Below are 23,194 nucleotides of genomic sequence, written 5' to 3'. Positions count from 1 at the left end.
AGAGAGAGAGAGAGAGAGAGAGAGAGAGAGAGAAATCCCTTATATAGAAAGTGAACTTATGTAGTGGGCTGATTGGAAATGGAAGACAGTACTAAATGAGCCAGGGTTTTGTGCCCTAGTTGCCAAATGTGACTGGGACCCTCTCCAGGCAGTCCAGTGCACATGCAAATCTGCACCGTGGCAGGGGCTGGAAGCAGAGGATAATTTCATCCGAGGTGACTGGCTGGTTCCATGACAGTAGCTTTTTGAAGGTTCATAGCTCTAAGGAGGAGATGGCAAGACTAAGATAGGCCTCAGGAAGGAGCTAGGCCCTCAGTACCTGAGTGACAGGTGGTACTGAGTATTGGGAATGGTGACTAAGAGCAAGGTCACATCAGGGTGAGGGCAGCAAAGAAGGCATGTTGGATAGGGTCTTGCTTGCCCTCTTGGGCCAGGGGCTGCGTGGCTCATGAGAGCCATGATGGGTACTACTGGGTGCTGCTCAGCTTCCAAGCCACACCACACAAGTGAGTGAAGAGTGATGCTTCAAACTCTGCCCATGTGTGTGCTGTGTGTGTGTCAGCTAGCTGAATGCACAGGTGAGTTCCAACCTCTGTCCTATGCTAGGAAGCATGCACACCTAGGGTGAGCTCCCTCATGCTTCTGGCCCAGGTTCTCTAGGACAAGGGACACCTGGTGACCTAGGAAGCCTCAGCTGTGCCTTCAACCGCTCTGGGCCAGAGGGGTTTCCGATGCTACCCCCTGCTATAGAGCCTTGAGTGTCTGGGGAGAGAAGAGGTGGTGGAACATTAGCTTTCCCATCAGGAGTCTCTGCTTCTCTGGAGCCTGCCTTGGAATGAGGAAGACAGGAGCCACGTGCCCTCTGAACTTCTCTCTTGGATCATCATCTTCATGTCATCTTGTTCCTTACTCTCAGACATCAAACTGAAACAATGGCACCTCCCCCAGTGTACACCAAATTTCCAACAAGGAGTTCAAGTGATGTGGCTTCCTTATTCTTCACAGTGATCCTGGGGCACATCATTATTCCATTTTACATATCAGGAAAATAAAGCAGGGATCATGAATCACCCCTAAGGCAGTATGGAGAGGAGCTGGTTCATGAGCCTAAGTACTCCATGTAGCCTGATGTTCTGCCAGGCACCATCCAGATGCTTATCGGCTAGTTCTTCAGTGAACACAAGGAGCCTGTCTTCCTTTCCAGTCCCCATTGGAATAGCCACCTTGGGACAGGAGAGATGGCTCCTCAGTTAAGGTCTTCTAAAGGACCCGAGTGCAGTTCCGAGCACCCGTGTCAGGAGGCTCACAACCACCTGTGACTCCAGTTCCAAGGACTCCAATGCTCTCTTCTGGCCAATCACACACTACCACCCACCATCCACCCACTCACACTCAAAAATGAAAATTAAAAATTAATCTTTAAAACAACAAACTGACTAGCCTTTACTTCCAGGATTTCTTAGAGCTGTGAAAAGCAAGCAAGAGGATGTTTCCAGAAAATAATGTAGTCCCAGAAGCAGCTCTTCTGCCTTTCTAACTCTCATTGAGTTGGAGGAGCCAGCCAAGGCCTCTCTGCCTGCTCTCATTAGTCAATTCCACTGTGCCCAGTGGCTCCCTGGGGGAGGAGCTCATGCTGGTGTTTTCAGTAAATGAGGCACATTTGGCTTTAATTACGTGTGTGGTGTAAAAACAAGAGCATCATTGTTATGCTATGTTTTTTTTTGTTTTCTTTTCGAAACACTTTATTTTTTAACATTTACTGGCCTATAGCAGACCCCAATAAGTTACTGGGTGTGTGAGTAGAATGGTGCTTGAGTATGAATAGATGGATGGGTAGGTGGGCAAATGGATGCATGGGGTGTAAATGAGTAGTTTGATGGATAGGTGGATGGATGGATAGGTAGGAGGGTGGATGGATAGGTAGGAGGGTGGATGGGTAGGTGGGTAGATAGAAAATGGATGGATAAATGGGTGGGTGGGTAGATGAAGAATAGATGGGTGGATGGATTGATTGATGGATGGACTGAGGGATGGATGGATGGATAAATGGGCGGGTGGGTAGAAGATGGATAGATGGATGGATAGAGAATGGATGGATGGATGGATAGATGGATGGGTGGGTGGATGGATGGGTATGGATGTATTGATAGGTGGATGGGCAGGATCTATATCAGTAGATGACTAGATTAGTAGGTGGGTAGATATGTGAATGGATGGGTGGTGTGGGCGGATATCTCTCATAGCCTTCTTGAGCTGGTGACTGGCTGTGTTTTGGTGTATGAGCATTAAAAGTACAGTCACAGGATACCCTGCAGACCCTGACCTTTCTTGGTCCTAGCCCTGACAGCATCCCCGTGAAAGGACCCTGGAGGACACGATTCTATGTGACAGTGAAATGAATACAAGCATCTCCCTTTCCCAAGCATTAGCCTGGCTCTGAGTGAAGCACATTTATAGCTCTGGGATCCTCAGTAACTATGCTAAGTACAGTCCTTTCTGCAGGAAATGCCCCAGAGTCACATGGTTTGTAAAGACTAACTCTATGAACCAGGCATGAGGCTCTCACACCTTTAACCCTAGAACTCTAGGAGCAGAGACAAGTAGATCACTGTGAGTTCCATGCCAACCTGGTCTACAGTGTGAGTTCCAAGACAGTCAGGGCTATACAGAGAAACCCTCTCTCAAAAGAACCAATCCCCTGTACCCCTCCCCCCCAAATCCTGACTCATGATCTGAGCATGCTATAATTCAACATAAATGTTTATGTTTATATTTATGAGCAGCGATCAATGAAGACTCGAGACCCACAAGTGTTGCACAGCTAGCTCTATACGAAAGCCAAGCTCATCTTCTGTCACTGTCCATTGAGTCCTATTTATACTCTCTCCAAACATCACATGTCCTCCATGTATCTTGCCTCAGCACATGCACCAGTCTCAGCTGACATCACTGTGACAATCAGCCTGAGTCTGAGGATGTGGCACACCACCAGAAGTTTTTTGGTGTGTTTCTCTCTATGGAGCCCTGACAAATGCAGCTCAACTACGCAATGTAAGGTGTTCCAATACATGTGTGTCATTAGCAAGGAATCCTTCATCACGTGTCCTTTCACATGCTTGCTTTAGCAGAGCATCTTTTCAACCTGTGTCTGCTTCAGCTAAACGTTCCTTCATGTATTTGCCCCAGCAAAACACCATCCAACTGACTTTCCAAAGAACCCTCGAGTTTCCACTTCAGTGGACACTGAGCAGGACAACACATTGCAGGGATCTGATAACAGACCAGGCTCACATACTAAGGGTTTGGGGAGTGTGACTCACTGGAGGCCTGCTGGAGGCTGTATGAGCCTCAGGCATGCATGAGCAACAGGCAAGGCTGCCTGGTCTGGGCTGCTGTGGCTATAATGGAGTGGCTGACCACAGAGAAAAACCCCACTGAAGGCATTTAATACATCTAACCACATAGGTATCCCAGCTCAGCCTTTCCTGCTCTGTCAGGCAGAGCTGGGCAGGAGCGCAACCCATTTTATGATAAACTGTTAACTGGTTCATTTGTTGACTATGTATCCGCCCCCAAGCCCTCCAGCACACACACACAGACAGACATACATGCACACACACATGCATGGACATAAAGACATGCACATGTACACACACATACATATTTATATTCAGGACACAGAAGTGGGTGGATAACTCAATCCCAGAACTAGAGCAGCAGAGTGAGCGTTTGCCCTTTGGCATCCTGCTCACCCCTCCCTCCCTCTCTGCATTAGCAGAGAGCTCATCTGAGTACCTGCGTCAGGCAAAGCACAACCGAAGCCCAGTGGGGCAGCCCTAACAACGTGGACATGGACATGTGCAGGGGTGAGGTCTGCAGAGAGACGAGAGAGCTGCCTGCTTGCTTCCTCTGCCTGGCTGCTGGACACTGAGATCTGAGATGTGATGATTTGGAAACCAATCAAAGGATTGTAAAACTAAAAACCATTCCTACCCGTACAGTCTGCACCTTTGGGAAAGGCCAGGCTGAGCACAGGGTGAAGGTGGGGGACTGCCTTTCCTTTGCCTTGCCCCTCGAAATGACCCTGTGGGCGTTCCTGGGATAGACAGGAGGGTACCTGGGGCCACCATTTCTAGGGCTTCTTTGTTGGTGCTTGCTTATCTCTTCCTGAATAATAGGGGTCTTTGGAACTGCCTGAGAAGGGATGCACAGCTTTCAGGATGGCCTAGAATCTGAGCCTCCCCCTCCCATTTAGGCATGACTGCCAGCCTGTTAACCACCCCATCCTGCCTACACTAATGGAAGGTAAAAATCCTGTGAACGGCCCTGGGTTGTAGCAGACTCCCAACTGGCCTCAGTTGCTGCACCTCCTACATACAGTTCACCTTCCTTGGAACTGGGCCTGGGCACTCAGGCCTGCTTCTTCTGCCCTTCCTGTACCAGCAAACACCTCACCTCTCACCCTTGTTCTTGACCCTTCATGCAGGTAGCAAGGTGGGAGCAGAGAACTCGCAAGTTGAGCAGAGCCTTCGGGTCCCCCCACCTAGCCTGCTATTCTCTGGGCAGCGTCATCCTGCTTCTGAACATCCTCCGCTCCCACTGGTAAGCCCTGGGCCACCATGAGGGCTGTTGTCTGTGTGAAAGCCATGGTCAGGAGAGGGAGGGCCAGCAGGTTCACCAATGTTTTCGAGTTCTGTGTCAGAATGTTCCTAGAGGCCTCAGGCTGTTGTCACAGATCTCTGTTGGCAGAGACTTCCTTGTGATCTTGGATGTGACATTTCATTGTCCAATGATAGGGACAGCTTGAGCAGAGGGGACACAACCTGTTGAAATTTCCCCTTGCCTATATCCCTAGAACTCCTACAGTATCCCAACACAGGACATAGACACTCTGGCGAAGAGTCCTTAGGGACCAGAAGTCATGCTTAGAGCATCATTAAGAAGCTTGGGCTTGGGACGTATGCACTTCCTTTTCGCCATCAGTTGTTGGTATAGGTGATGGGGTAGGAAGCAGAGCTCCTAAGTGGGCCTAGCTGAGCTGAGCACTGCACCATGGAGTCTCAGGCTGTGCAGGAGGGCAGTGGGATCTAATTTTCAGATGTGGTTCCAGACTCACATGGCTACTTGTGAGCCTCGAGTCCACTTCTCATCCCATGGATTTCACCATAGGCCTTTTGCATACACAGGCTGCAGGAAGCCTGCTGACTGCTTTAGGAAATAAAGAAGGTGGTGTGGGAATCCTCAGTCCTGACTTGCTATTGCACTTTAGAAGTCCAGAGCACTGGGAAGATACCCTGTGTGGTCTGGCTGCTGAGGCGAGGCCCTCAGACAAGGCGTGCACATCTGGCCTGTGTACTCCACTTATCCTGGCTTGGCTATGGGAAGCCAGGCAGAGATAGGAGTGGTGGGCCCAGGTCTCTCATACTCTCATTCTGTAAGCATTTGGCCCAAGCTTCCCCATGGCAGGACACCCTGACTGAAGACTCTTGTGGCTTTTTTCCCATTCCTATGGACTAGGAGTATGGGGTGGGGTAAGGATCCTGCTCAGCTTGTCTGTCTGTCTGCCAGAACCTCGTCTATGCCTCCTGGCCCTGAAGGTTTAGGTGCTAAACATCTCCAGGCTGGACAAGTACTACAAAGGTTATCATCCTTAGAGGGGGTGGATCCTATGACACATATCCCGGGTTGGCTGGCACAGGAAGACTCTTTTGTAGGGTGGCCTTGTTCATCCATGATAGGGTAAAAGTGTAGGTAAGGCTGCCCTTCTGATGCCCTCCACTCTGCTCACCCTTTTCCAGCATGCTGAAGTCGGCCAGGTCTGGGAATGCTGTCTCTATAGCTTGGCCAATCAGCTGTCCCGTTCCTAGCTCCTTTAGAAATGAGTGCCACTGGGTACCTGGCAGAAAGGCATCTTCACGCTCCTCAGACAACTTGGAGAACCCATGTACGTCCCAACTTGGATACTGCCAAGTCAGAGGCTGTTCCCCTGCCCAGATGTGTTCAACCTCAGAGCACTTAAGCTCTCACTCCACCCTGCTCTGTCCATCCCCATGCAGGAGCCCCGCTGAACGGGCCCTGTCTCCCCGCCTCGGGACACCTCTCACTTAGCCCTCATTCAGTCCTTTTGTGGCATTTATACTTAGATGTCCTTGCTAGGATGAGGTCTCCTGATAGACAACCCAGTGTGTGACACACCAGCTTCAAGCCTGGCTGGACACGGACTTCATTGCTCTCGAAAATCTCCCATCTGTAAACAGGCTGTCTAGTTGCTCTGGGATCTGCTTTTCTTCATAAACCTCAAACTCTGGTTGGTTTTGGTTTTTTTGGCCAGGGTCTCACTCTGTAGCCCAGGCCACCTGGAACTTACCTTACAAACCAGGCTGGCCCTGAGTTTGCAGCAATCCCACCTCCTGAGTTCTGGGGTTAGAAGCCTGAGCAACATGTCAGGCTTCCTTGCCTCACTCTGAGGACTCGGCAGGCTTCGGATGGTGTCTGTTTTCCTTCCCGTAATGCAGGACCGCTAGTGAGGAGGCTACTGGGGTCAGAGATGCACGCCTGTTACTGCCCTGCAGAGCTGGAGCCTGGCAGAATCCCGTCCCAGCCAGCCCCATTCACCAGTGGTTCAACAAGGCCCTTTCTGCTGTTTCCGCTGCAGCTACAGACCCCAGGAACACCCCAGCAGCAGCTGGAAAGCTGGAGAGCAGTGGCCCTGGAGAAGTGGGACTGAAACTGGTTAGAAATGCAGAGTGGGCAGACTCTGGAGCTTCTGGGATCTATGTCCTGTGGCCGGGTCACGGGACAGCCTTGGAATGTGCCTAATCTTAGTATCCTAGCCAAACAGCAGCCAAGGATTTAATGTGCCCACTGGATAAGGATAGTTTAGGCAAACACTGGGTCTCTACCCATTTTCAAGGGTTTAGTTCAGTGACTTTAAACAGTTCTGTGATGTTTTATAATGGTTACTACCACCCATCTCCAGAACCCTTTTTATTTTACAAAGCTGAAACTCTACACCTTTTAAGCACTGGCCCCCTCCCTGTGGGCTGGCTCTGGTTCCCCACTCTGCTGTCCTCTCTCACTTCTCATGGAGCTTTGTGTAGGAGGGGTCAGGGTGTGTGACCAGTTAACTGTACTCAACACAATGGCCTCATGCTGGAGCACACACCAGAACTTTCTCCTTCCCAAGACTCTGTAATGTCCTGCTGTGTGGGTTAAGCCAGTTCTGCCCATCCATCCATCCATCCATCCATCCATCCATCCATCCATCCCTCCCTCCCTCCCTCCATCCATCCATCCATTGGTGACACGTGTAGCTCCTGTGAGAAATGCAGCTGTGGGCATGGTGTGCCATTATCTGAGTATCTTCTTAGTTTCTTCAGGAGTGTTCCTAGGAGTGAATTTTTGCGCCACAGTGTCACCGTTCATGTTTTAGGAACCTGTCAGATTGTTCTCTACAGTGGCTGTTCTACTCTGCATCCTACCAGCAGCTCGAGGCTGGGCCAGTTTCTCTACACTCCTGCCAACACTGAGCCCCCTGGTCTTTTTGGCAGTGACCATCATAATAGAAGGGTAGCATTTTGCTTTGTCTGATGTTGGAAGGTGTTCCAAGCATCCTTGGCTGAAGAGTTTTCTCTGGATTCTAGTATGAATCAAAGCCAGCCTGGGGAAAGTCAGTCCCAGGTCAGCTTTAGCTCTGTCCCTTTATGCTGGTGACCCTGAGCAGGTTACCTCTATGAGCTTTGACTTCCTCCTCTAAAATGGATTGGCAGCTCCTTCCAGGAGGTTGTCAGTGAGAAAGCAGGAGCCAGGGTGGGCACATTGGCATGGATGCCTGCGTGTAAGAGGACCTTAGTGGAGCCAGGAGGGTGGTGCCATGAAAAGCTAGGTCACCATGGGGAGAGGGATCAGAGGGTGGTGCAGTGAGCAGAGCATGGTGGTCCCTGCCTATGGTGCCAGCTCCCTGAGAGGCTGAGATAAGACTAATGATTAAACCCAGGAAGTCAAAGCCAGCTTAAGTCACATAGAAAAATATCTTCCAACTGGTACACAGACCCCCAGCAAGAGCAGGTGAGGGTGCTTCTGTGTCTGGACTAGACACCTTCTCAAGCACTGGACTCCATCAGAGGGCTGGAAAGACCCTGTCCCTTGGTCCGCTGGCTACATCCCTTCTAATCTAGTTCCTACCTAGTGTCTCACTGTAGCCCACATATCGGTATGTGTTCTGTGTAGATGTTCAAGTACACATATGTTAAGATCTAGTACACAATTTGGTGACATTTGGTGGTTCCCAGCCGTGTGCAGCCATCTCCCCCCTCACCCCCCGTTGTCGGGTTCTCTAACATTTTCTCCATCCTAGATGATAATCCTATGCCTATGAGGTGGTGCCACCTCATACCATCCTCTTCAATGCCACCTGCCCAGTCTCCCATTTCTGTTTGTGTTCCTAGAGACAGAGCCCAGGCTTCATACTGCTAGGCAAGTGCTGCACTATCGGGCCACGTGCCAACCCTCATGCTGAAGACTTTGTCCTCATCACCTGGGATGATATGACCCCAGATGGTATGTGTCCTACCGAGTCAGCACGGTAGGAGAACACATGTGTGCTTGAGCCAGTCTATCTTCTTGTGATGCCAGGGCTCCATAGTAGTTGGTGAGTCCCTGGGACTCACTGTGCATCAGCTGGCCTGTGCTAGCTGGTGGTCTGGAAAGAGAGGAGACGGGCTAAGCTAACATGTTATTTGGAGGTTAAGGCAAAGTCTAGACTCAAGGAAGTGATTAGGAAAGTGCTGTTTGCTCTTGCAGTGCTCTGGCTGTGCCTTCAATGAGGCTTGGGAGGCATCCATTGAAATACCTCCCCCAGCTCGTCCTGCAGCCAGCCTCAGTTGCAGGCCACTCCTGGGCCACAGGCTAAAGAACGGCCCCTGGGCACAGTGTGGATGACTAGGGTCACTGGAACTTTGTCTTCCTGCTGTCTCTTCGTGGAGATACCTGATCATGGCTGGAGACTCAGAGAGGAAACCTGAGTCGTGTTTTCTTTCTCCCAGAGAGGAAGGAGGGAGGCCAGCTGGAATGGTACTCAGGTAGAACTGTATCTGTCCTCTCAGCGGAGATCCCAACATAGCCTAGAGTCTTGAGTGACAGTGGTGTGCATCTCTTTTCACATGATGAGGCCGAGGACCTACCTGCTTGCTCACAGAACAGAAGCAGGACCAGCCAGTGGCCTGACTCCTACCCACACTGCTGCCTCCTCTCCCGGGTGTATGAGACACTTGGGATGCTGCTGGGCTTAGGGACACATTGAGAAGGTGCTTTGGTTAGTGCAACGTGGTAGCCATGCATTCCAACCCTTGCTATGGGGATAATGTGGCTGAGCTGATTTACTGTGCCCTGTGTTAGGAAAATAAGCCAACCAGATGCCTACTTTCCTGATCATACTTGACTGGGCTGGACTGTGAAGAGAAGCTTGATGCGGGGAGAGTTCAGGCCACACTTTGTATGGCTGTCTGCAATGCAGCCCACTGGTGAAGCCATAGAAGCACAGGGGCAGAACAACTTCTCTGGAGCTGTGCACACTCAAACGGCCATGGTCTGGTGTGAGAGCAGAGTACAGGCAGCCTCTAGTCTTGTTGCTGATGGAAAGTTCAATCCAATTTAAAACAGAACTCAAGGGGCTGGAGAGATTGCTCAGTGGCTAAGAGCACTTGTTATTCTTCTAGATGACTCAAATTCAATTTCCCAGCTCCCACATGGTGATTTGTGACCATCTGTAACTCCAGTTCCAGGGGATATGACTTTTGGCTTCCACAAGCACTAGGCACACAAGTGTTGCACAGACATACGTGCAGGCAAAACACTCATACACATAAAATTTAAATAAGAAAACCAGGGCTGGAAAGATGGCTCAGTGGTTAAGAACACTGACTGCCCTTCTAAAGGTCCTGAGTTCAAATCCCAGCAACTACCTGGTGGCTCGCAACCATCTGTAATGAGATCTGATGCCCTCTTCTGGTGTGTCTGAAGACAGCCACAGTGTACTTACATATACTAAGGAAATAAATCTTTAAAAAAAAGAAAAAAGAAAACAGAACCCAAAGGCTAGGAATGAATCTCCATCCCTGACACCCCAGTGCAGAGTAACTCTGAGGGAAAATTGCCTTTTTACCCAACTCTGCTGTGGAATGTGGCCACAGAGCGACTTGCTCCCTGTTAATTCCCCTGTGGAGTGGACTGTGCTTTCATGGCATATGAAAGCATGTAACCAGCCACTTAATCAAGCATCAATTCTAGCAAGCCTCTGTGTCACGTGGTGTGTAGGCCACTAAACTAGAATGAGACACACTCCCCACTCTTTACCATCCCCCCCACACACATGCACACATATACACACACATACATACACACACACATACACACACATACACACACACATATACACACACATACACACACATACACACACACATACACACACATACACACACACATACACACATATACACACACACACACACACACACACACACACACACCATCTCGGCAGGCTGGAACAAAAGACCCACAAGTGGTGCACTTTGCCTTTCTGCCCTACTCCTAGCCCAGCCACTTGAGGAAAGTCCGCCAGTGCTACAGAGCCAGGGTGGCCCATCCTTGGGCACAGGGGCATGACTGAGTCTTTGAGATGCCCGCTATGGGCTCCAGAAGTCGCTGGCAGGAAGGCTATTTCCAGCAGAGTCTCCCTCCAGAGAGACGGTCAGTCTGCTGGCCTCTGCTCCACCCAGTGTGTACACATCACAGTTGTGCAGCCCCTTCCAGACACCTCTTGTACCGAACTTTTTCTGAGCCTTAAGGCGCCTAGCTCTAGCCATTCCTCATTCTGGAATAGTCTGTCTGTAACATCCCCACCATGGAATTTCTTCCCCCAGTTTCTAGCTGAAGCCTCTAGAAGCTAAAAGCTCTTGTGTGGCCACTGATGATGTCCCTGAGAGCTCAAGACAAGTTGTCAGAAAGAGATCCACAGGCTCTCTGTCCGCTATCCAGGTAGATGGAGCTCAGAGTCTACGAGGCAGTTGGCGCCCCCAACCTGTTAAAGAACCAACCCTCTTCTCTATGCCATGGGTCCTTATGCAGTGTAGCCAAGAAACAGGTATCTGCAGGGAGCCTGCATGGCCTTTGACTTCCCTTCTCTCTCATTTACCTCCTGGCCCGTGTGGAGAGCCAACATCAGTTTCCAAGAGCTGAACATCAGATTGGTAGAATTCCAAGGAGGCAAAGTTTAGTGTGGTCTAGGAATAGGATTATAGAATCCACTGTCTCCATTGATGAACGTGGTCTGCTGGAAGAGAAAAGGCTTCTGTAAGAAGGCGGAGGGCTACATGGATAGATGGAGCAGTTGGCATCCGGGTCTCTACATGGGTAGATGGAGCAGTTGGCATCCGGGTCTCTACATGGGTAGATGGAGCAGTCGGCATCTGGGTCTCTACATGGGTAGATGGAGCAGTCGGCATCTGGGTCTCTACATGGGTAGATGGAACAGTTGGCATCCGGGTCTCTACATGGGTAGATGGAGCAGTCGGCATCCGAGTCTCTACATGGGTAGATGGAGCAGTCAGTATCCGGGTCTCTAGTGACACATGGGTAGATGGAGCAGTCGGCATCCGGGTCTCTAGTGACACATGGGTAGATGGAGCAGTCGGCATCCGGGTCTCTAGTGACACATGGGTAGATGGAGCAGTCGGCATCCGGGTCTCTAGTGACTAGGCTAGTGGATGGAGCAGTCGGCATCCGGGTCTCTAGTGACTAGGCTAGTGGATGGAAGGGGAAGGGTAGGTGGATGTGCTGATGGGTAGGTGCACGGATTGAGGAAGGGATGAATGGATAGAGACGGGTAAGTGTGGGTAGGTGGGTGGATGAATAGATGGCTGGACAGACATGTAGGTGGGTAAATGGATGGGTAGATGGGTAGGTAGATGGACAGATGGGTGGGTGGATCAGTGGGTTGGGGACCTGTAGAGAGAAGTATATGTAGCTGCAGTGTGTGAATAGGAAATCTCCATGTGTCCTCTAAGCACTGACTGGGCAAAATGGAAATATGCTTATACACAAGTGCTGGCCTTACACATCCCCCTTTTGGTGCCCCTGGCACAGTCAGTGTTTTTTCTTGTCACTGGCCACTCCCTCCTGGCAAGGCCCAAATCCATTTCTAGCCTGCTTCCCCGAACCTCCACCCCCTCCTGTGCCAGGTGCCAGAGAACCCGCCCCCTCCATGCCCACTGATGCTGCCATTGTTCAGTCTCTCTGCTCGGACTCAGGGCCTGCCAGCGTTGGCCACAAAGCCTAGTTGAGGCGAGGACATACATTTCCCAGGTGTGGCTTGGCCAGTGCAGGAGCCAGGGCGAGCAAATCAGCAGGGTGGGGCACAGCCAGCATCAGGCCTGGGTCTGCATGGAGAATAGTGCTCATCACCACACATGGCGTATGCCAAGGTAAGATCTAAGGGTTGGGCCTGTCCTGCTCTGCCCTGCACAAGCCAGGCCTGACCCCAGGTGCTAGGCTTGCTGTGTACTATGCACCGCATATGTGCCTTCTTCCGTGAGCTTAATTCTCATTCATCGTGCAAGTTGACAGTACCTGAATGTGATAGACCTCGGACTGAACCCTGCTAACATGCATGAAACCATAAATGGCTTCCATGAGTGACCTATTTTTAAAATTTAGGACAGTTTGCCTATATGTCAGAATTTGTGACTTCTTGTTGAAAAGATTAAAACCTCTGGTCAGCCTGGGTGTTTGGTCTTGCCCCATCCTCATGACACTGAAGATTGGACAGTTCATGCAGGAGCCTAGGCCCTACCTGCAGTACCTCTGTGGCTATTGTGTGTATGACCCTGGGGCTGACAATTCTGAGAAAGGCAGTGTACATACCATACATGCTATGACATGCTATCTCTCCATGTCCCCTGCTCCACAGCTTCACACAGGCCATGATGAGCCAGCCCAAGATGGAAGGCCTGGATAACCACACCACCTACTTCCTGGGCCTCGCACTTCTGGGCTGGGGACTCGTGTTTGTGCTGTCCAGTTTCTATGCACTGGGGTTCACTGGGACCTTTCTAGGTAAGACCCTGAGGTATGGGATGACCTTGGGCAGGTACCCTAGGGTTCAGGGGGAGCCGAGTCCAGCGGCTACCAGCTGCTGTCTCTGAGACTTGAGAAGCACTGGGGGCCCCACCTATTATGGCTAGGACTTTCAGTTTTGCTGGCTCATTAGACTCCGGGGCATCAACATGCTTCCTTTGAGACAAGAATAGACCCTAGTCCTGGTTGATGGGCCCCAGAGTGCCCTCCTGGGCTCAGCTCCCCCTTGAAGAAGGCCCTCAGTCCTTGTCTGCATGGAAAGGGGTGTGGTAGGATAGTCAGGTATACGGGGCTCACAGAGTGCAGCTGGGACGGGGTGAGGGGCAAACAGGGCTAAGACCCTCCGCCTCCTTACCACTCCTGGGTTTGCTTAGTGCACTTGCCTGCCAAGTGGTAGGATCTTGGCTATGGTATCCACAGGCAAAGTTTGCACAGGTCTAGGGTGGGGTGAAAGGTAGAGGGATGAGGTCTCTTCTCCATCCTTCACTCCCTGGGGCTCTGGTGCTTTGGGCCTGGGAACCCAAAGTGGTCTAGTCTGGCCAGAAACCTTCTCACCTCATGACCACAGTGACTTCCATCATCTTGAAAGCAGAGAGGGCAAGCTCAAGACTGACTCTGCAAAGGAGGCTGAGTATAAGGGGCCTTCAGAACACAGATGCATGGAAGGTGGCAGACCCATCTACTAAGGTGCCTGTTCCAGCTCCCAGGATGTCCTTGAAGCTAGCACAGCTACAAGAGAGCACCAGATTTGGCCCTTCCTGGCTTCTTGTTATACAAAGACCAGGCCAGTCTCTGGGCCTCTTGGTCTTCAAAGCCTTGCTGTTCCCTAGCCTCCCAGGACATACACATTGACTTGGCCTCTGCCTGGGCCAGGCTGCCCAGCTGCAGACTCGGAGCTCTGAAGTGTGTGCTTAGGAGGGACAGTGCCACAAGGAACCAAGGAGCACATGAGCCAGGCATCCCAGTGCTGTCTCTGGTGGCTCAGTGCTTACCGCTCAGGCAGGAGCTGCTGGGAGCCATCCTGGGAGAGAATGAGGCCAGGCTGCTGACAGGAATTGCGGAGCGCAAACTGGAGGATCAGTAGGTCAGAAGGGGGGCTCAGGCAGCCAAAGGGCAGACTGGGGCACCCACTGTGGTGGGGGGCCAGATGGGTAAAATGAGTGTCTGAGGGGTGCAGGAAGTGCTGACGTGGCTTTTGTAGAAATGGCCTAGAAAGCAGAGGGTCTTGCAAGCTTTGGAAGTGGGGCAGAACGGTCCCTCTTCCATGACTCAGCCTGAAGCAGGTTTCTGTGCCACCCACCGTCAGGCTCCACTGCCCTGCTTCCTGCTTCCCCCCAGTGGTCCTTGGGCAGCCTCTTCGACTCTTGTACCTTTTGTCCCTGACAATGACAGTACCAATTTCTACTAGGCCCCTCCTGCAGGGGCTCCTCTTGTTGGGCTGGCTGCCCTACTTTCTGCGCAGGATGAAGCTGTATTGTTTTTCTGGTTGGAGTGGGGGTTGGAGGGGACAAAGGAGAGGCTGCTGGGAAAGGCCATCCTGGCCCAGTAGAGACACTCACCAGGTAGAGACCTGGACCAGATGCTTTGTTCTGTGAGAACGGCCCGGTTATGCATGCAGTAGGTGGAGGGATGACTGGCCATCTGATGGTCTCTCCTTATGTCAACTCCCCTGGGCTGACCTTCAGAGTGACAGGAAGCATGTGGTGGGCAGGCTAGAGCCACAGCTAACCTGTCCTAGTTTGTCACTGTAATAAACACCATGACCAAAAGCAACCTGGAAGGAAAGATATACTTGGCTTAAATGTCATCACTAATGGAAGCCAAGGCTGGAAATTAAGGCAGGAACTGAAGTAGACTACGGAGGAACACTGCTGACTGCCTTGCCTTTAGTGGCCTGCTCTGCTACCTTTCTTACACAACCCAGGACCACCACCTGCCCAGGGAGGGCACTGCCCACAGTGAGCTGGGCCTTGGCTCTTCCACATAAATCATTAATCAAGAAAAGACCTCATAGACATGTCCAGGAGCCAATCTCTTGGAGGCATTTTCTTAGTTAAGGTTCCCTCTTCCTGGGTGACAAAACAAATGCTGACACCCCGAGCATCTGGACAATCCAAGGGAAAGAATGAGGCCTGGGGGATAAGGAGGGTAGGTGGGGGGAGGGGCAGAGCCCTGCTGATAGGGGAGGACAGACACAGGTGGGAAGGGGCTCTGCAGGAGGATAGGGAGGCCCCAGGAGAGAGCTCTGCACAGAGCAAGCCAGGGTAAGGCTTCTAAAGAGAGAGACAGGTAGATACAGAAGCATCTCCTGGGCAGAAGGAGGAGACCAGTGTGCTGGGGCTCAGAAGAGGAGAGGACCAAGCTGAGGACATCTCAGTGTCTGGCTCACTGTGGAACTCATGGGAAAGCTCGGTCCTGGATGCTGTGGGCTCGGAGCCTCCTGGGGCACCTAACCTGCAGATCCTTCAGGCTCACTAGGGATTTCCTTCAGAAATAGTGTGGCCAAGGACACGGGAGGCTAAGCGACCTCACATCCTGCGCCATCTCATCCACAGGTGACTACTTTGGGATCCTCAAGGAGTCCAGAGTGACCACATTTCCCTTCAGCGTGCTGGACAACCCCATGTACTGGGGAAGTACAGCCAACTACCTAGGCTGGGCACTCATGTGAGTACTTGCTGCCCTCAGGACACAAACTGAGCCCTCTTCCCACAGCCTCCTGATCTCCCAGCACACTTAGTTCCTCTGCCATGCTGCATGCATGTTGCTTCTTTGACTGGAGTGTGCCTGAATCCATCCCTAGTCTGTTCTTCCAACCCCAACTGGTGGTGCCCCCTCCTCTAGAAACTCCTTCCTGCCTCCTTTGGGTTCCCATGCCCCGCGTCAAAGTAGCCTGCCTGTCAGTCCCCTTATATCACCAGTAGTGCCTGGTGCCCAAGAATAAAGGTCATTCCAAGCTTGGCGTGGCCAGGTCAGGGCTCCCAGGAACACGTGACACCTACCAGCTGCCTCCAAATAATATTGATGCGCAGAGGCCCAGCAGACTGGGATGGGGCCTTCATCTGAGGGCTAATTAGAGATGTATCATTACCTGGCAGGAGACGCTGACTCAGCAGGCCTCCCTCAGCCTGCCTGTCTCCTGCTTCTCAAGTCCCACTCACAGATAGAAGTCCCTAGCAGACAGAGGAAGAGGCCCTGGACCCTTGCTCTCCCCAGTCGTACAACAAGGAATGGGGTACTCTGGGTTCCTTGATCTGGATCATTGTTCATCTGCCAGTAGGACTGTCTTGTGTCTCCTGGGTTGTTAGGAAGTCAAGCTGTACCAAGGTGACCATAAGTGGCCAGGTTTCCATGGAGATGGGCGAGTGTAGGGAACCAGCTGACAGGACTGTTCATGCCTACATCACCACCTCCTAGCAGGTCTTTGAACCTGCATTGACCGTGGGCCAGTGCTGCTAGATGAGGCAGGAAGGGGTATTTGCCCAGTACCTAACCCCTGCTGGATAGCTGGCTGCCCAGAGCAGTTGGGAGCACTCTCACCCACCCCACCATCTTGGATCAAGGCAGGAGAAATTCTGGCAGGGCCTCCCACAGCCTTTTGCTGGGGGTACATGAGTGGCTGTTGTAGGCAATTGAAGACCTGCTTCATTTAGGAATCGTGACAGAAGATACAAGCCAGTGAGCCCATCCTTTCCCATGAGCAGTGGGGAAACTGAGGTTGAAGCCTGCGCCCACCTCAGGCCCTGCACTTGTCTCAGGCCGTACAGTACATCTGGGGCAGAGATGCTCTTGTACTTAATTAAGTTCCTGGCTCCCAAGGCATAGTCCTCCAGCTTTGCTAACTTTTTGTATAGTAGTGAACTTGGGGTTCATGCTCACAGCCAGCATGGTGTCAAGGGCGCTCCCTAAAGAGTGAAGTTTCATTAACCTGCCATCTTCCAGGGTCTTTCCTGACCCACAGATCCCCATGTGGCCAGAACCACAGCTGAACTGTCTAGGGACAAAGTGCTTATTTAGCCAGGAGGGATGGGAGGACATGATGGCCACAGTCCCTCTGAGGCCAGGACACAGACATCAGGAGCTGTTCCAAGTTCCAAGTTGAAAGGGACAGCAAGGACAAAGTACTAATTTAGGGCCCAGCTAAGCTCTGGAAAAGGCACAAGTTGGATTCTGAAAGAGTCGGGGGAGAAGTTAAGGCCTGGGGCAATGGCAGAGGTGGTGTCCAGACTGTAAGGATGGATGAGCCTTGTGATCTGTGCTGTGCAGTGGAGCGGCCCTGTGTCCCTGCCCCTCCCAGACAGACACATGGATGCACTGGCCAATGTGTGGTCCAGGTGGGCATAATGGAGTGAGCAAGGCAGAGGGGCCTATCGGAGCCACACATTCTTGTGCCCTTTGCCCTTTGGAGGCTAAATGTGCAGTGGGGTCAGTCAAGGCAAGCAGGTCCTGTGGTTATTGGAGGCCTGCTTCTGTCTCTTCTGGTTCATCCCCTTACTGCTGAGGTGGATGCAGCAGCCCAGGCCCTGCAGGAGCCAGAGGAGCCAGAGGTAACCATAGAAATAGACTGGGGGACAGCTCAGCAGCAGCTATTTCTGGAAACCTCAGGCAGACATGCTTGTGTTCCTCCTGCTGTCACTAACAGGCTGTCTATATTCATTGGCAGAGTGAGATCAGAGACTGGTCACCTGCAGAGAGCCATGACAGAAATGCTGTGTATATTCTGCAAGGACTCCTGTCTCTGGGCTAGGATGTGGAAGTTCAGCTTGGGGCCTGGGATAGTGGAGTACAGTCCAGGTGGCTGGACGGAAGGGCGGGTGGGTCTTGTGTCCTGCACCCATAGCCTCCAAGATGCATGGACAAACTGGCTACAGTAGGGAGTGAGCCTGGTAAAGGCCAATGTAAGACTGCTGGCTCAGAGGGAAAGGCTCACAGCCGAGACTAGCCCATACAGTGGCTACTGCCTGCACCTGTATATGGGCCAGAGCTCAGGTGGCAAAATCTGCCCCAGAGGCCATGTGCTCATGGCAGCCCTTGGTTGGCTTTTTTTTTACAAGAGACTTATTTCCTAAGAACACTGTCTGGTGGGCAGTGGAAATGTCCCCTGTCCCCGAGCCTCGGCCTCAGCAGACGAAGAAGCATGGACCACTTCATGGGGTGTCTTCCTCCTCTCCTGCCTCCCTGTGGCTCTCTAGAAAACCAGACCTAGGAAGGGGCGCCACCAGGCTTAGCTCACCACCAGAGGAGCTCCAGCATCAGCAAGGACCACATATTATGTCGGCAGGAGTGGCTAAGTCTTTGCAACTGACGGTATGTCTGTCTGCAGGCACGCCAGTCCCACAGGCCTGCTGTTGACAGTGTTGGTGGCAATTGTCTACATTGTTGCGCTCCTGTATGAAGAGTGAGTACATGTGTGGTGGGGTGGGAGATGGATGTGATGGGCTGAGTTAGATCAAGCCACTCACTCAGAACTGCTTCACGTGGCCTGGCAAGCTTCACCGGGCTTGAGAGGCTGGGAATGGGGAAGATACACCTGCCACCTGAGACCTAGGCAGGCAAGGAGGTGACCCCGGTCCCTCCAGGCCCCTCCTTGATCTTTGAAGCCTCTAGGCAGCTCTGGGGGACAGTGGGGATGTGGGTGGGTGCTATCCTTACTGGTGGAGCAGGTTCTGGTGCTGGGGTACAAGAGTCTCCTGGAACAACCTACTAGAGTGTTTCCCTGCCCACAGGCCCTTCACTGCTGACATCTACCGACAGAAAGCCACCAGGTTGCACAAAAGGAGCTGACAGGGCCACAAGGGATCTTTGGAAAGCCGGACTGGCCTCCCGGCTGCCCCAAGCAACAACCCTTCCCGGGGAGAGCAGCGCTGGCCACTATACCTGTGCCTTAGAAATCAGTCATGGGGGCCTCAGGCATTATGCTGTGTGACTGCTGAGACCCTCATTGCCACCATGCCCCAACACACTAATAAAGGCATTGTGACCTCAGCACCTCTCTGGTCTCCTTCCCATCCTGGTCCCAGGTGTGTTGTTGAGCATGGGCTCTAGGCTGTGGGAGGGCTGGAGAGGGAAAGGGATTACATCCCTTGAGGGCTTCTGGGCTGGATTTGTTTGGCCCTTTCTTTCTAGTGCAGCCTCTGGTGCTGTCTAGGATTCACAAAGAATGAACTTAGCAAAAGACCTCAGCAATAGAACTGGCTGCCACCACAGCATTTCCTAGGCAGCGGACACCCTGGTTACCTGCCGTCCATGCCCTCACACTCCCAGGATGTGCCCTCAATGCCCAGAACCCAGTTCAGCATCCACCAACCTGAGAGTGGGGGTATTGTCATGGGCGATTAGTTTTACTCACATTGTCCCAGTGGCAGCAGTGCATTCCTCGATAAGCACCTGCAGCCCTCCTGGGCCACCATCCCCGGACTCTTACAGGTTGGCTGTCTCTCTGTCCTGCACTTCTCAGGCCTGGTCTTTCTCCTTTCCTATCATGGTGGTTCTTGATCCTCCTTCCTCTCTTGGTCTCCTTTCCTCTGTCTCCCTGCCCATACATTAGCTGCCAGCAACTTGATTTACCAGACAAAGCCAGCTGGGGGCAGGGACCCTCAGTGTCTTACATGTGGATTCTCATACAATTTTGGGAACCCAATTAACATAACTCAAGTGTTAGACCAAATCCACAACATGAAGGTCTATCAGATTAAATAGCACTGTCATTCCATCAAGGTTGTCACCTAAAGGCAAGATGTATCGGACAACCCCCATGTTCATCTGAGCTGCATAAAACCTGCTGGAGACAGGAAGTGTGTGAGCTTTTGCTATGTTGTAGGTTCTTCTTGCACCCTTCTCCACCATTTTTCTTCTACCCTTTCAACCAACTAACCCTAGACAGGGGGAGAAAAATGATAGACAGGAAAGAGATCCCTGAATAAAGTCAGGAGTTGGAAAGGGGGCAGTGTTACCCTTAGATGACTTCCTGCTGGTTAGGGGCAGCGAGCTCTCTGGAGCAAGTTTGATCTTCACCATTAGGATATCTAATTTCTTCTTGTTTCTTCTTTGCACATGGCTGACAAACAGTAACCAACAGCCCACCAAACCCACCTGTTGGGACTCTAGCCTTTATAGACCCTCTGAAAAGTCCCCCAGAACTCCAAATATCACACAGTCACAAAAACTCTGCAGCTGGCAAAAATCACACACCTGCTAGAGCACAAGGCAAATCGTAGTTGCTGTGAACAGTCTGAAGCAGATTGTCCAACCCATAGCCTGCACTTGGGACTAAAACAAGAACACATTCTTATAATATTTCTGTTTTGGTTGGTTGGTTGGTTGGCTTTTTTGGTTTTTCAAGACAGGGTTTCTCTGTGTAGCCCTGGCTGTCCTGGAACTCACTCTGTAGACCAGGCTGGCCTCGAACTCAGAAATCTGCCTGCCTCTGCCTCCCAAGTGCTAGGATTAAAGGCATGTGCCACCACCGCCCGGCTGAGTGTGTGTGTGTGTGTGTGTGTGTGTGTGTGTGTAGTTTTTTTTAAATCCAGAATTCTCACTATGGGGATGTGTAGGCAGAGCACAAGTGACCAAGAAGGTGGGTCACAAGTTGACTTTGGGCATCAGAGGGAGCCAAAGGGAGCAGAGCCTTCCTCTGCTCTTTGTCACTGTGTGACCATTAGCAGCTAGGACTACCCTGACCTCCAGGACTCAGGTTCCTGATGGATGGCTTAGGGATACCTAAGCTTGTTGGACTTTGGGGTGAATTGTCCCAACTCACCAGAGACCCTTAACTCCTTAGTCTCAGCTGTGTTCCTTTGCCAGGGTGCCTCACTGGCCCAGAAAACTGTGTGAGATTTGGGGATCCAGAGGATCAGCCTATGCCTATTCCAGCTCTGAGACAGCATCTAAGGCTGCCTCCCTCTCCTGACATCCTGTTGTCACCCAGGACCTTGGCCAAGGCTTGCATGGGCTTTTACAAGTGCCCCAGGCTTACCATCTCACTGTGCACAGGTCTCCTGCCTCACATTTCCAGGCCTCTGAGGAGGCCTGGGCTCCCCCTCCCAGCCCCAGGCCAGAGCACCAGCTGGATAGGCAGACAAGAACCATGCCTTTTATTAGTGTGGCCTCAGAGCCTTGTTGCCCCAGGCCATTGACAGAGTCTAGGGCTGTCATCCTGAGCCCTGCCCCTTCCTCATACCCCTTCTGGTGGGCGAGAAGTGCCAAGACCACTGAAGCAAGCAGTCTTTACCTGTTTCCTCACTGTAGATGGTACCATGCATGTCCTATCCCGAAGCTCAGGCAGGTGTCCTGGTAAGGCTGGGCCAGAGAAACATTGGTACCATTGGCACCAAATGGGGCAGAGATTCCCCCTTTGCCATTGGTGCTCTCTTGTCCAGTCCTCTGCACTGAGAGGCTCAGCTCTATCACTGGTATCCCTACATGTACCTATTGGCTCTGTTGCCAGGCTGTAGGTATGGGCAGAAGGAAGAAGCAGTCCCAGCTCCCTGACAACTGGTGGAGACAACAGCTAAGACAGACATGGAGGTCATGTGATTTCAGAGGGGAGAAGAGGCTGCAGAGGGCTCTGGGGAGAGGAATGAGACCTACATATTTTTTTCTGAGGACCACAGACCATGGGTGTTGCCCTCTTTGTACACCCAGCAGGACTGGGCACATACGTCTGAACCCAGTGTGTCAGCTGGAATCCAGTAGGAGACGTGGATGAGGTGGAACCCACCAGGAGGCTCAAAAAGTCTGAAGTGGGCTGGTTGCCAGAGAGCTGGAGCTGCCTCCTGATTGTTGGCTGTGTTGCTTCGAGCCCAGGTGAACCCAGTGCATAGTGTTGGGAGCACATAGTAGGGCAAGCTGCTCAATGGCCAAGAAGTAAAGTGTAAATGAGAAAGGGGTTCGGGCCCTACAACCACATTCAAGGGCACCCTCACAAAAGCCTAAAGCCCACCCACCAGGCCCTACCTCTTAAAGGTCTGCCACCTCCCGAGAGCATCCTTTGGGGACCCAGACTTTCAACCGCCAGCCTCTAGCAAGTGTCCATAGTTGGTTGAGGTCCTTGCTGGTAAAGAGATAGCACCTGGCATGATGAGAGCACATATTCTGGCTCACCTCTCTGCTGCTCTTCTAATGAAGCCCTGGTCCCACTAGACTGCAGTCCTACTCTGTGCTCTTGCTTAACCGTGATCGCTCCCAGCGGAAGGTCCCACTACCACACTCCCCAGGTGACTAAGTTTGTTCTCTGACACTTTCCAGTGGGGTTCCAGATTCAGTGGATGCTTTGATGGGGGCACTCAACCTGTAGAAGACTCTTTTCCTAGGTATTGCTGAACACTCCACTATAGGTAGATGCTATCTTTGTTTATCCGTTCAGTGGGTGAACACTGGGTGGTTTTTACTTCAGCACTATTGTGACTGTCACACCATTTGTGAACACTTGTGTATACATCTTTACACACGCAGATGTTTCCATAGCTTTGGGGTACATACTTAGGAATGGAGTTCTTGTGACCTCTCAACAGTTGTTTATGGTGTCTCCATCACTTTCCATTCCTCTTTTGATGAGCATCTTTCTTTCCTGAGATGGAATCTATACAGTCAGACACATTTTTTTTTTCTTGCTTTCTCATGGTAATGGCATTGAACCTGGTCTTCCACTGAGGTATTCGGTCTAATGGCACTTTTCTGGTGGTATGGCATTGATGTTGAGAGCAACAAGCAAAAGAAAACAGACTGAAGGCCAGTTATTCTAGGCATCAGGAGAGGTGTGTGCCAAGGCCCAGCAGTGAGAGAACTCCAAAGGACTGAGCTATCAGGGAATGACCACAAGTACCTTGCTACTTAATTCTGGGCTATGGCACTCTTGTTTCCCTGAGCCTTAGGCCAGTGAATCCAATGCAGCCCAAATGAACTGACCTTGAAGACAGAATCTCCTTTGTGGGGTGAGAAGTTGAAGTGTCCCTTTCCTACTGCTTGGCCCTCTGCCTGACACATCATTTACTCTGATTTGGCCTCCAAAGGGTCCCTTAAGGCTGATGTGGGAAGCCATAGGAAGGTGGAAGCAGGACCT

The 23,194-nt window shown here is 51.7% G+C and overlaps 1 protein-coding gene across 3 annotated transcripts in view; it reads left to right on the top strand.

Annotated features, from left to right (window-relative positions):
* Positions 1 to 19,142, top strand: part of Pemt (phosphatidylethanolamine N-methyltransferase) — an 80,807-nt gene extending 61,665 nt beyond the window's left edge. For 2 of the 3 annotated variants that reach the window (XM_031353095.1, XM_031353092.1), the window contains exons 3-7: positions 4,487 to 4,602; positions 12,968 to 13,113; positions 15,690 to 15,801; positions 18,458 to 18,532; positions 18,861 to 19,120. In XM_031353095.1, the coding sequence (XP_031208955.1) occupies positions 4,487 to 4,602; positions 12,968 to 13,113; positions 15,690 to 15,801; positions 18,458 to 18,532; positions 18,861 to 18,918 (507 nt within the window). In that variant the 3' untranslated portion in view covers positions 18,919 to 19,120. Of the gene's footprint in view, positions 1 to 4,486; positions 4,603 to 12,967; positions 13,114 to 15,689; positions 15,802 to 18,457; positions 18,533 to 18,860 lie in introns of all 3 variants that reach the window. The other variant, XM_031353093.1, reaches the window with a different exon arrangement.
* Positions 19,143 to 23,194: the final 4,052 nt, after the last annotated feature.

Source organism: Mastomys coucha, unplaced genomic scaffold (genome assembly GCF_008632895.1).
Source record: "Mastomys coucha isolate ucsf_1 unplaced genomic scaffold, UCSF_Mcou_1 pScaffold5, whole genome shotgun sequence".
Lineage (NCBI taxonomy): Eukaryota > Metazoa > Chordata > Mammalia > Rodentia > Muridae > Mastomys > Mastomys coucha.
This window is presented reverse-complemented; position numbering and strand designations above follow the sequence as displayed.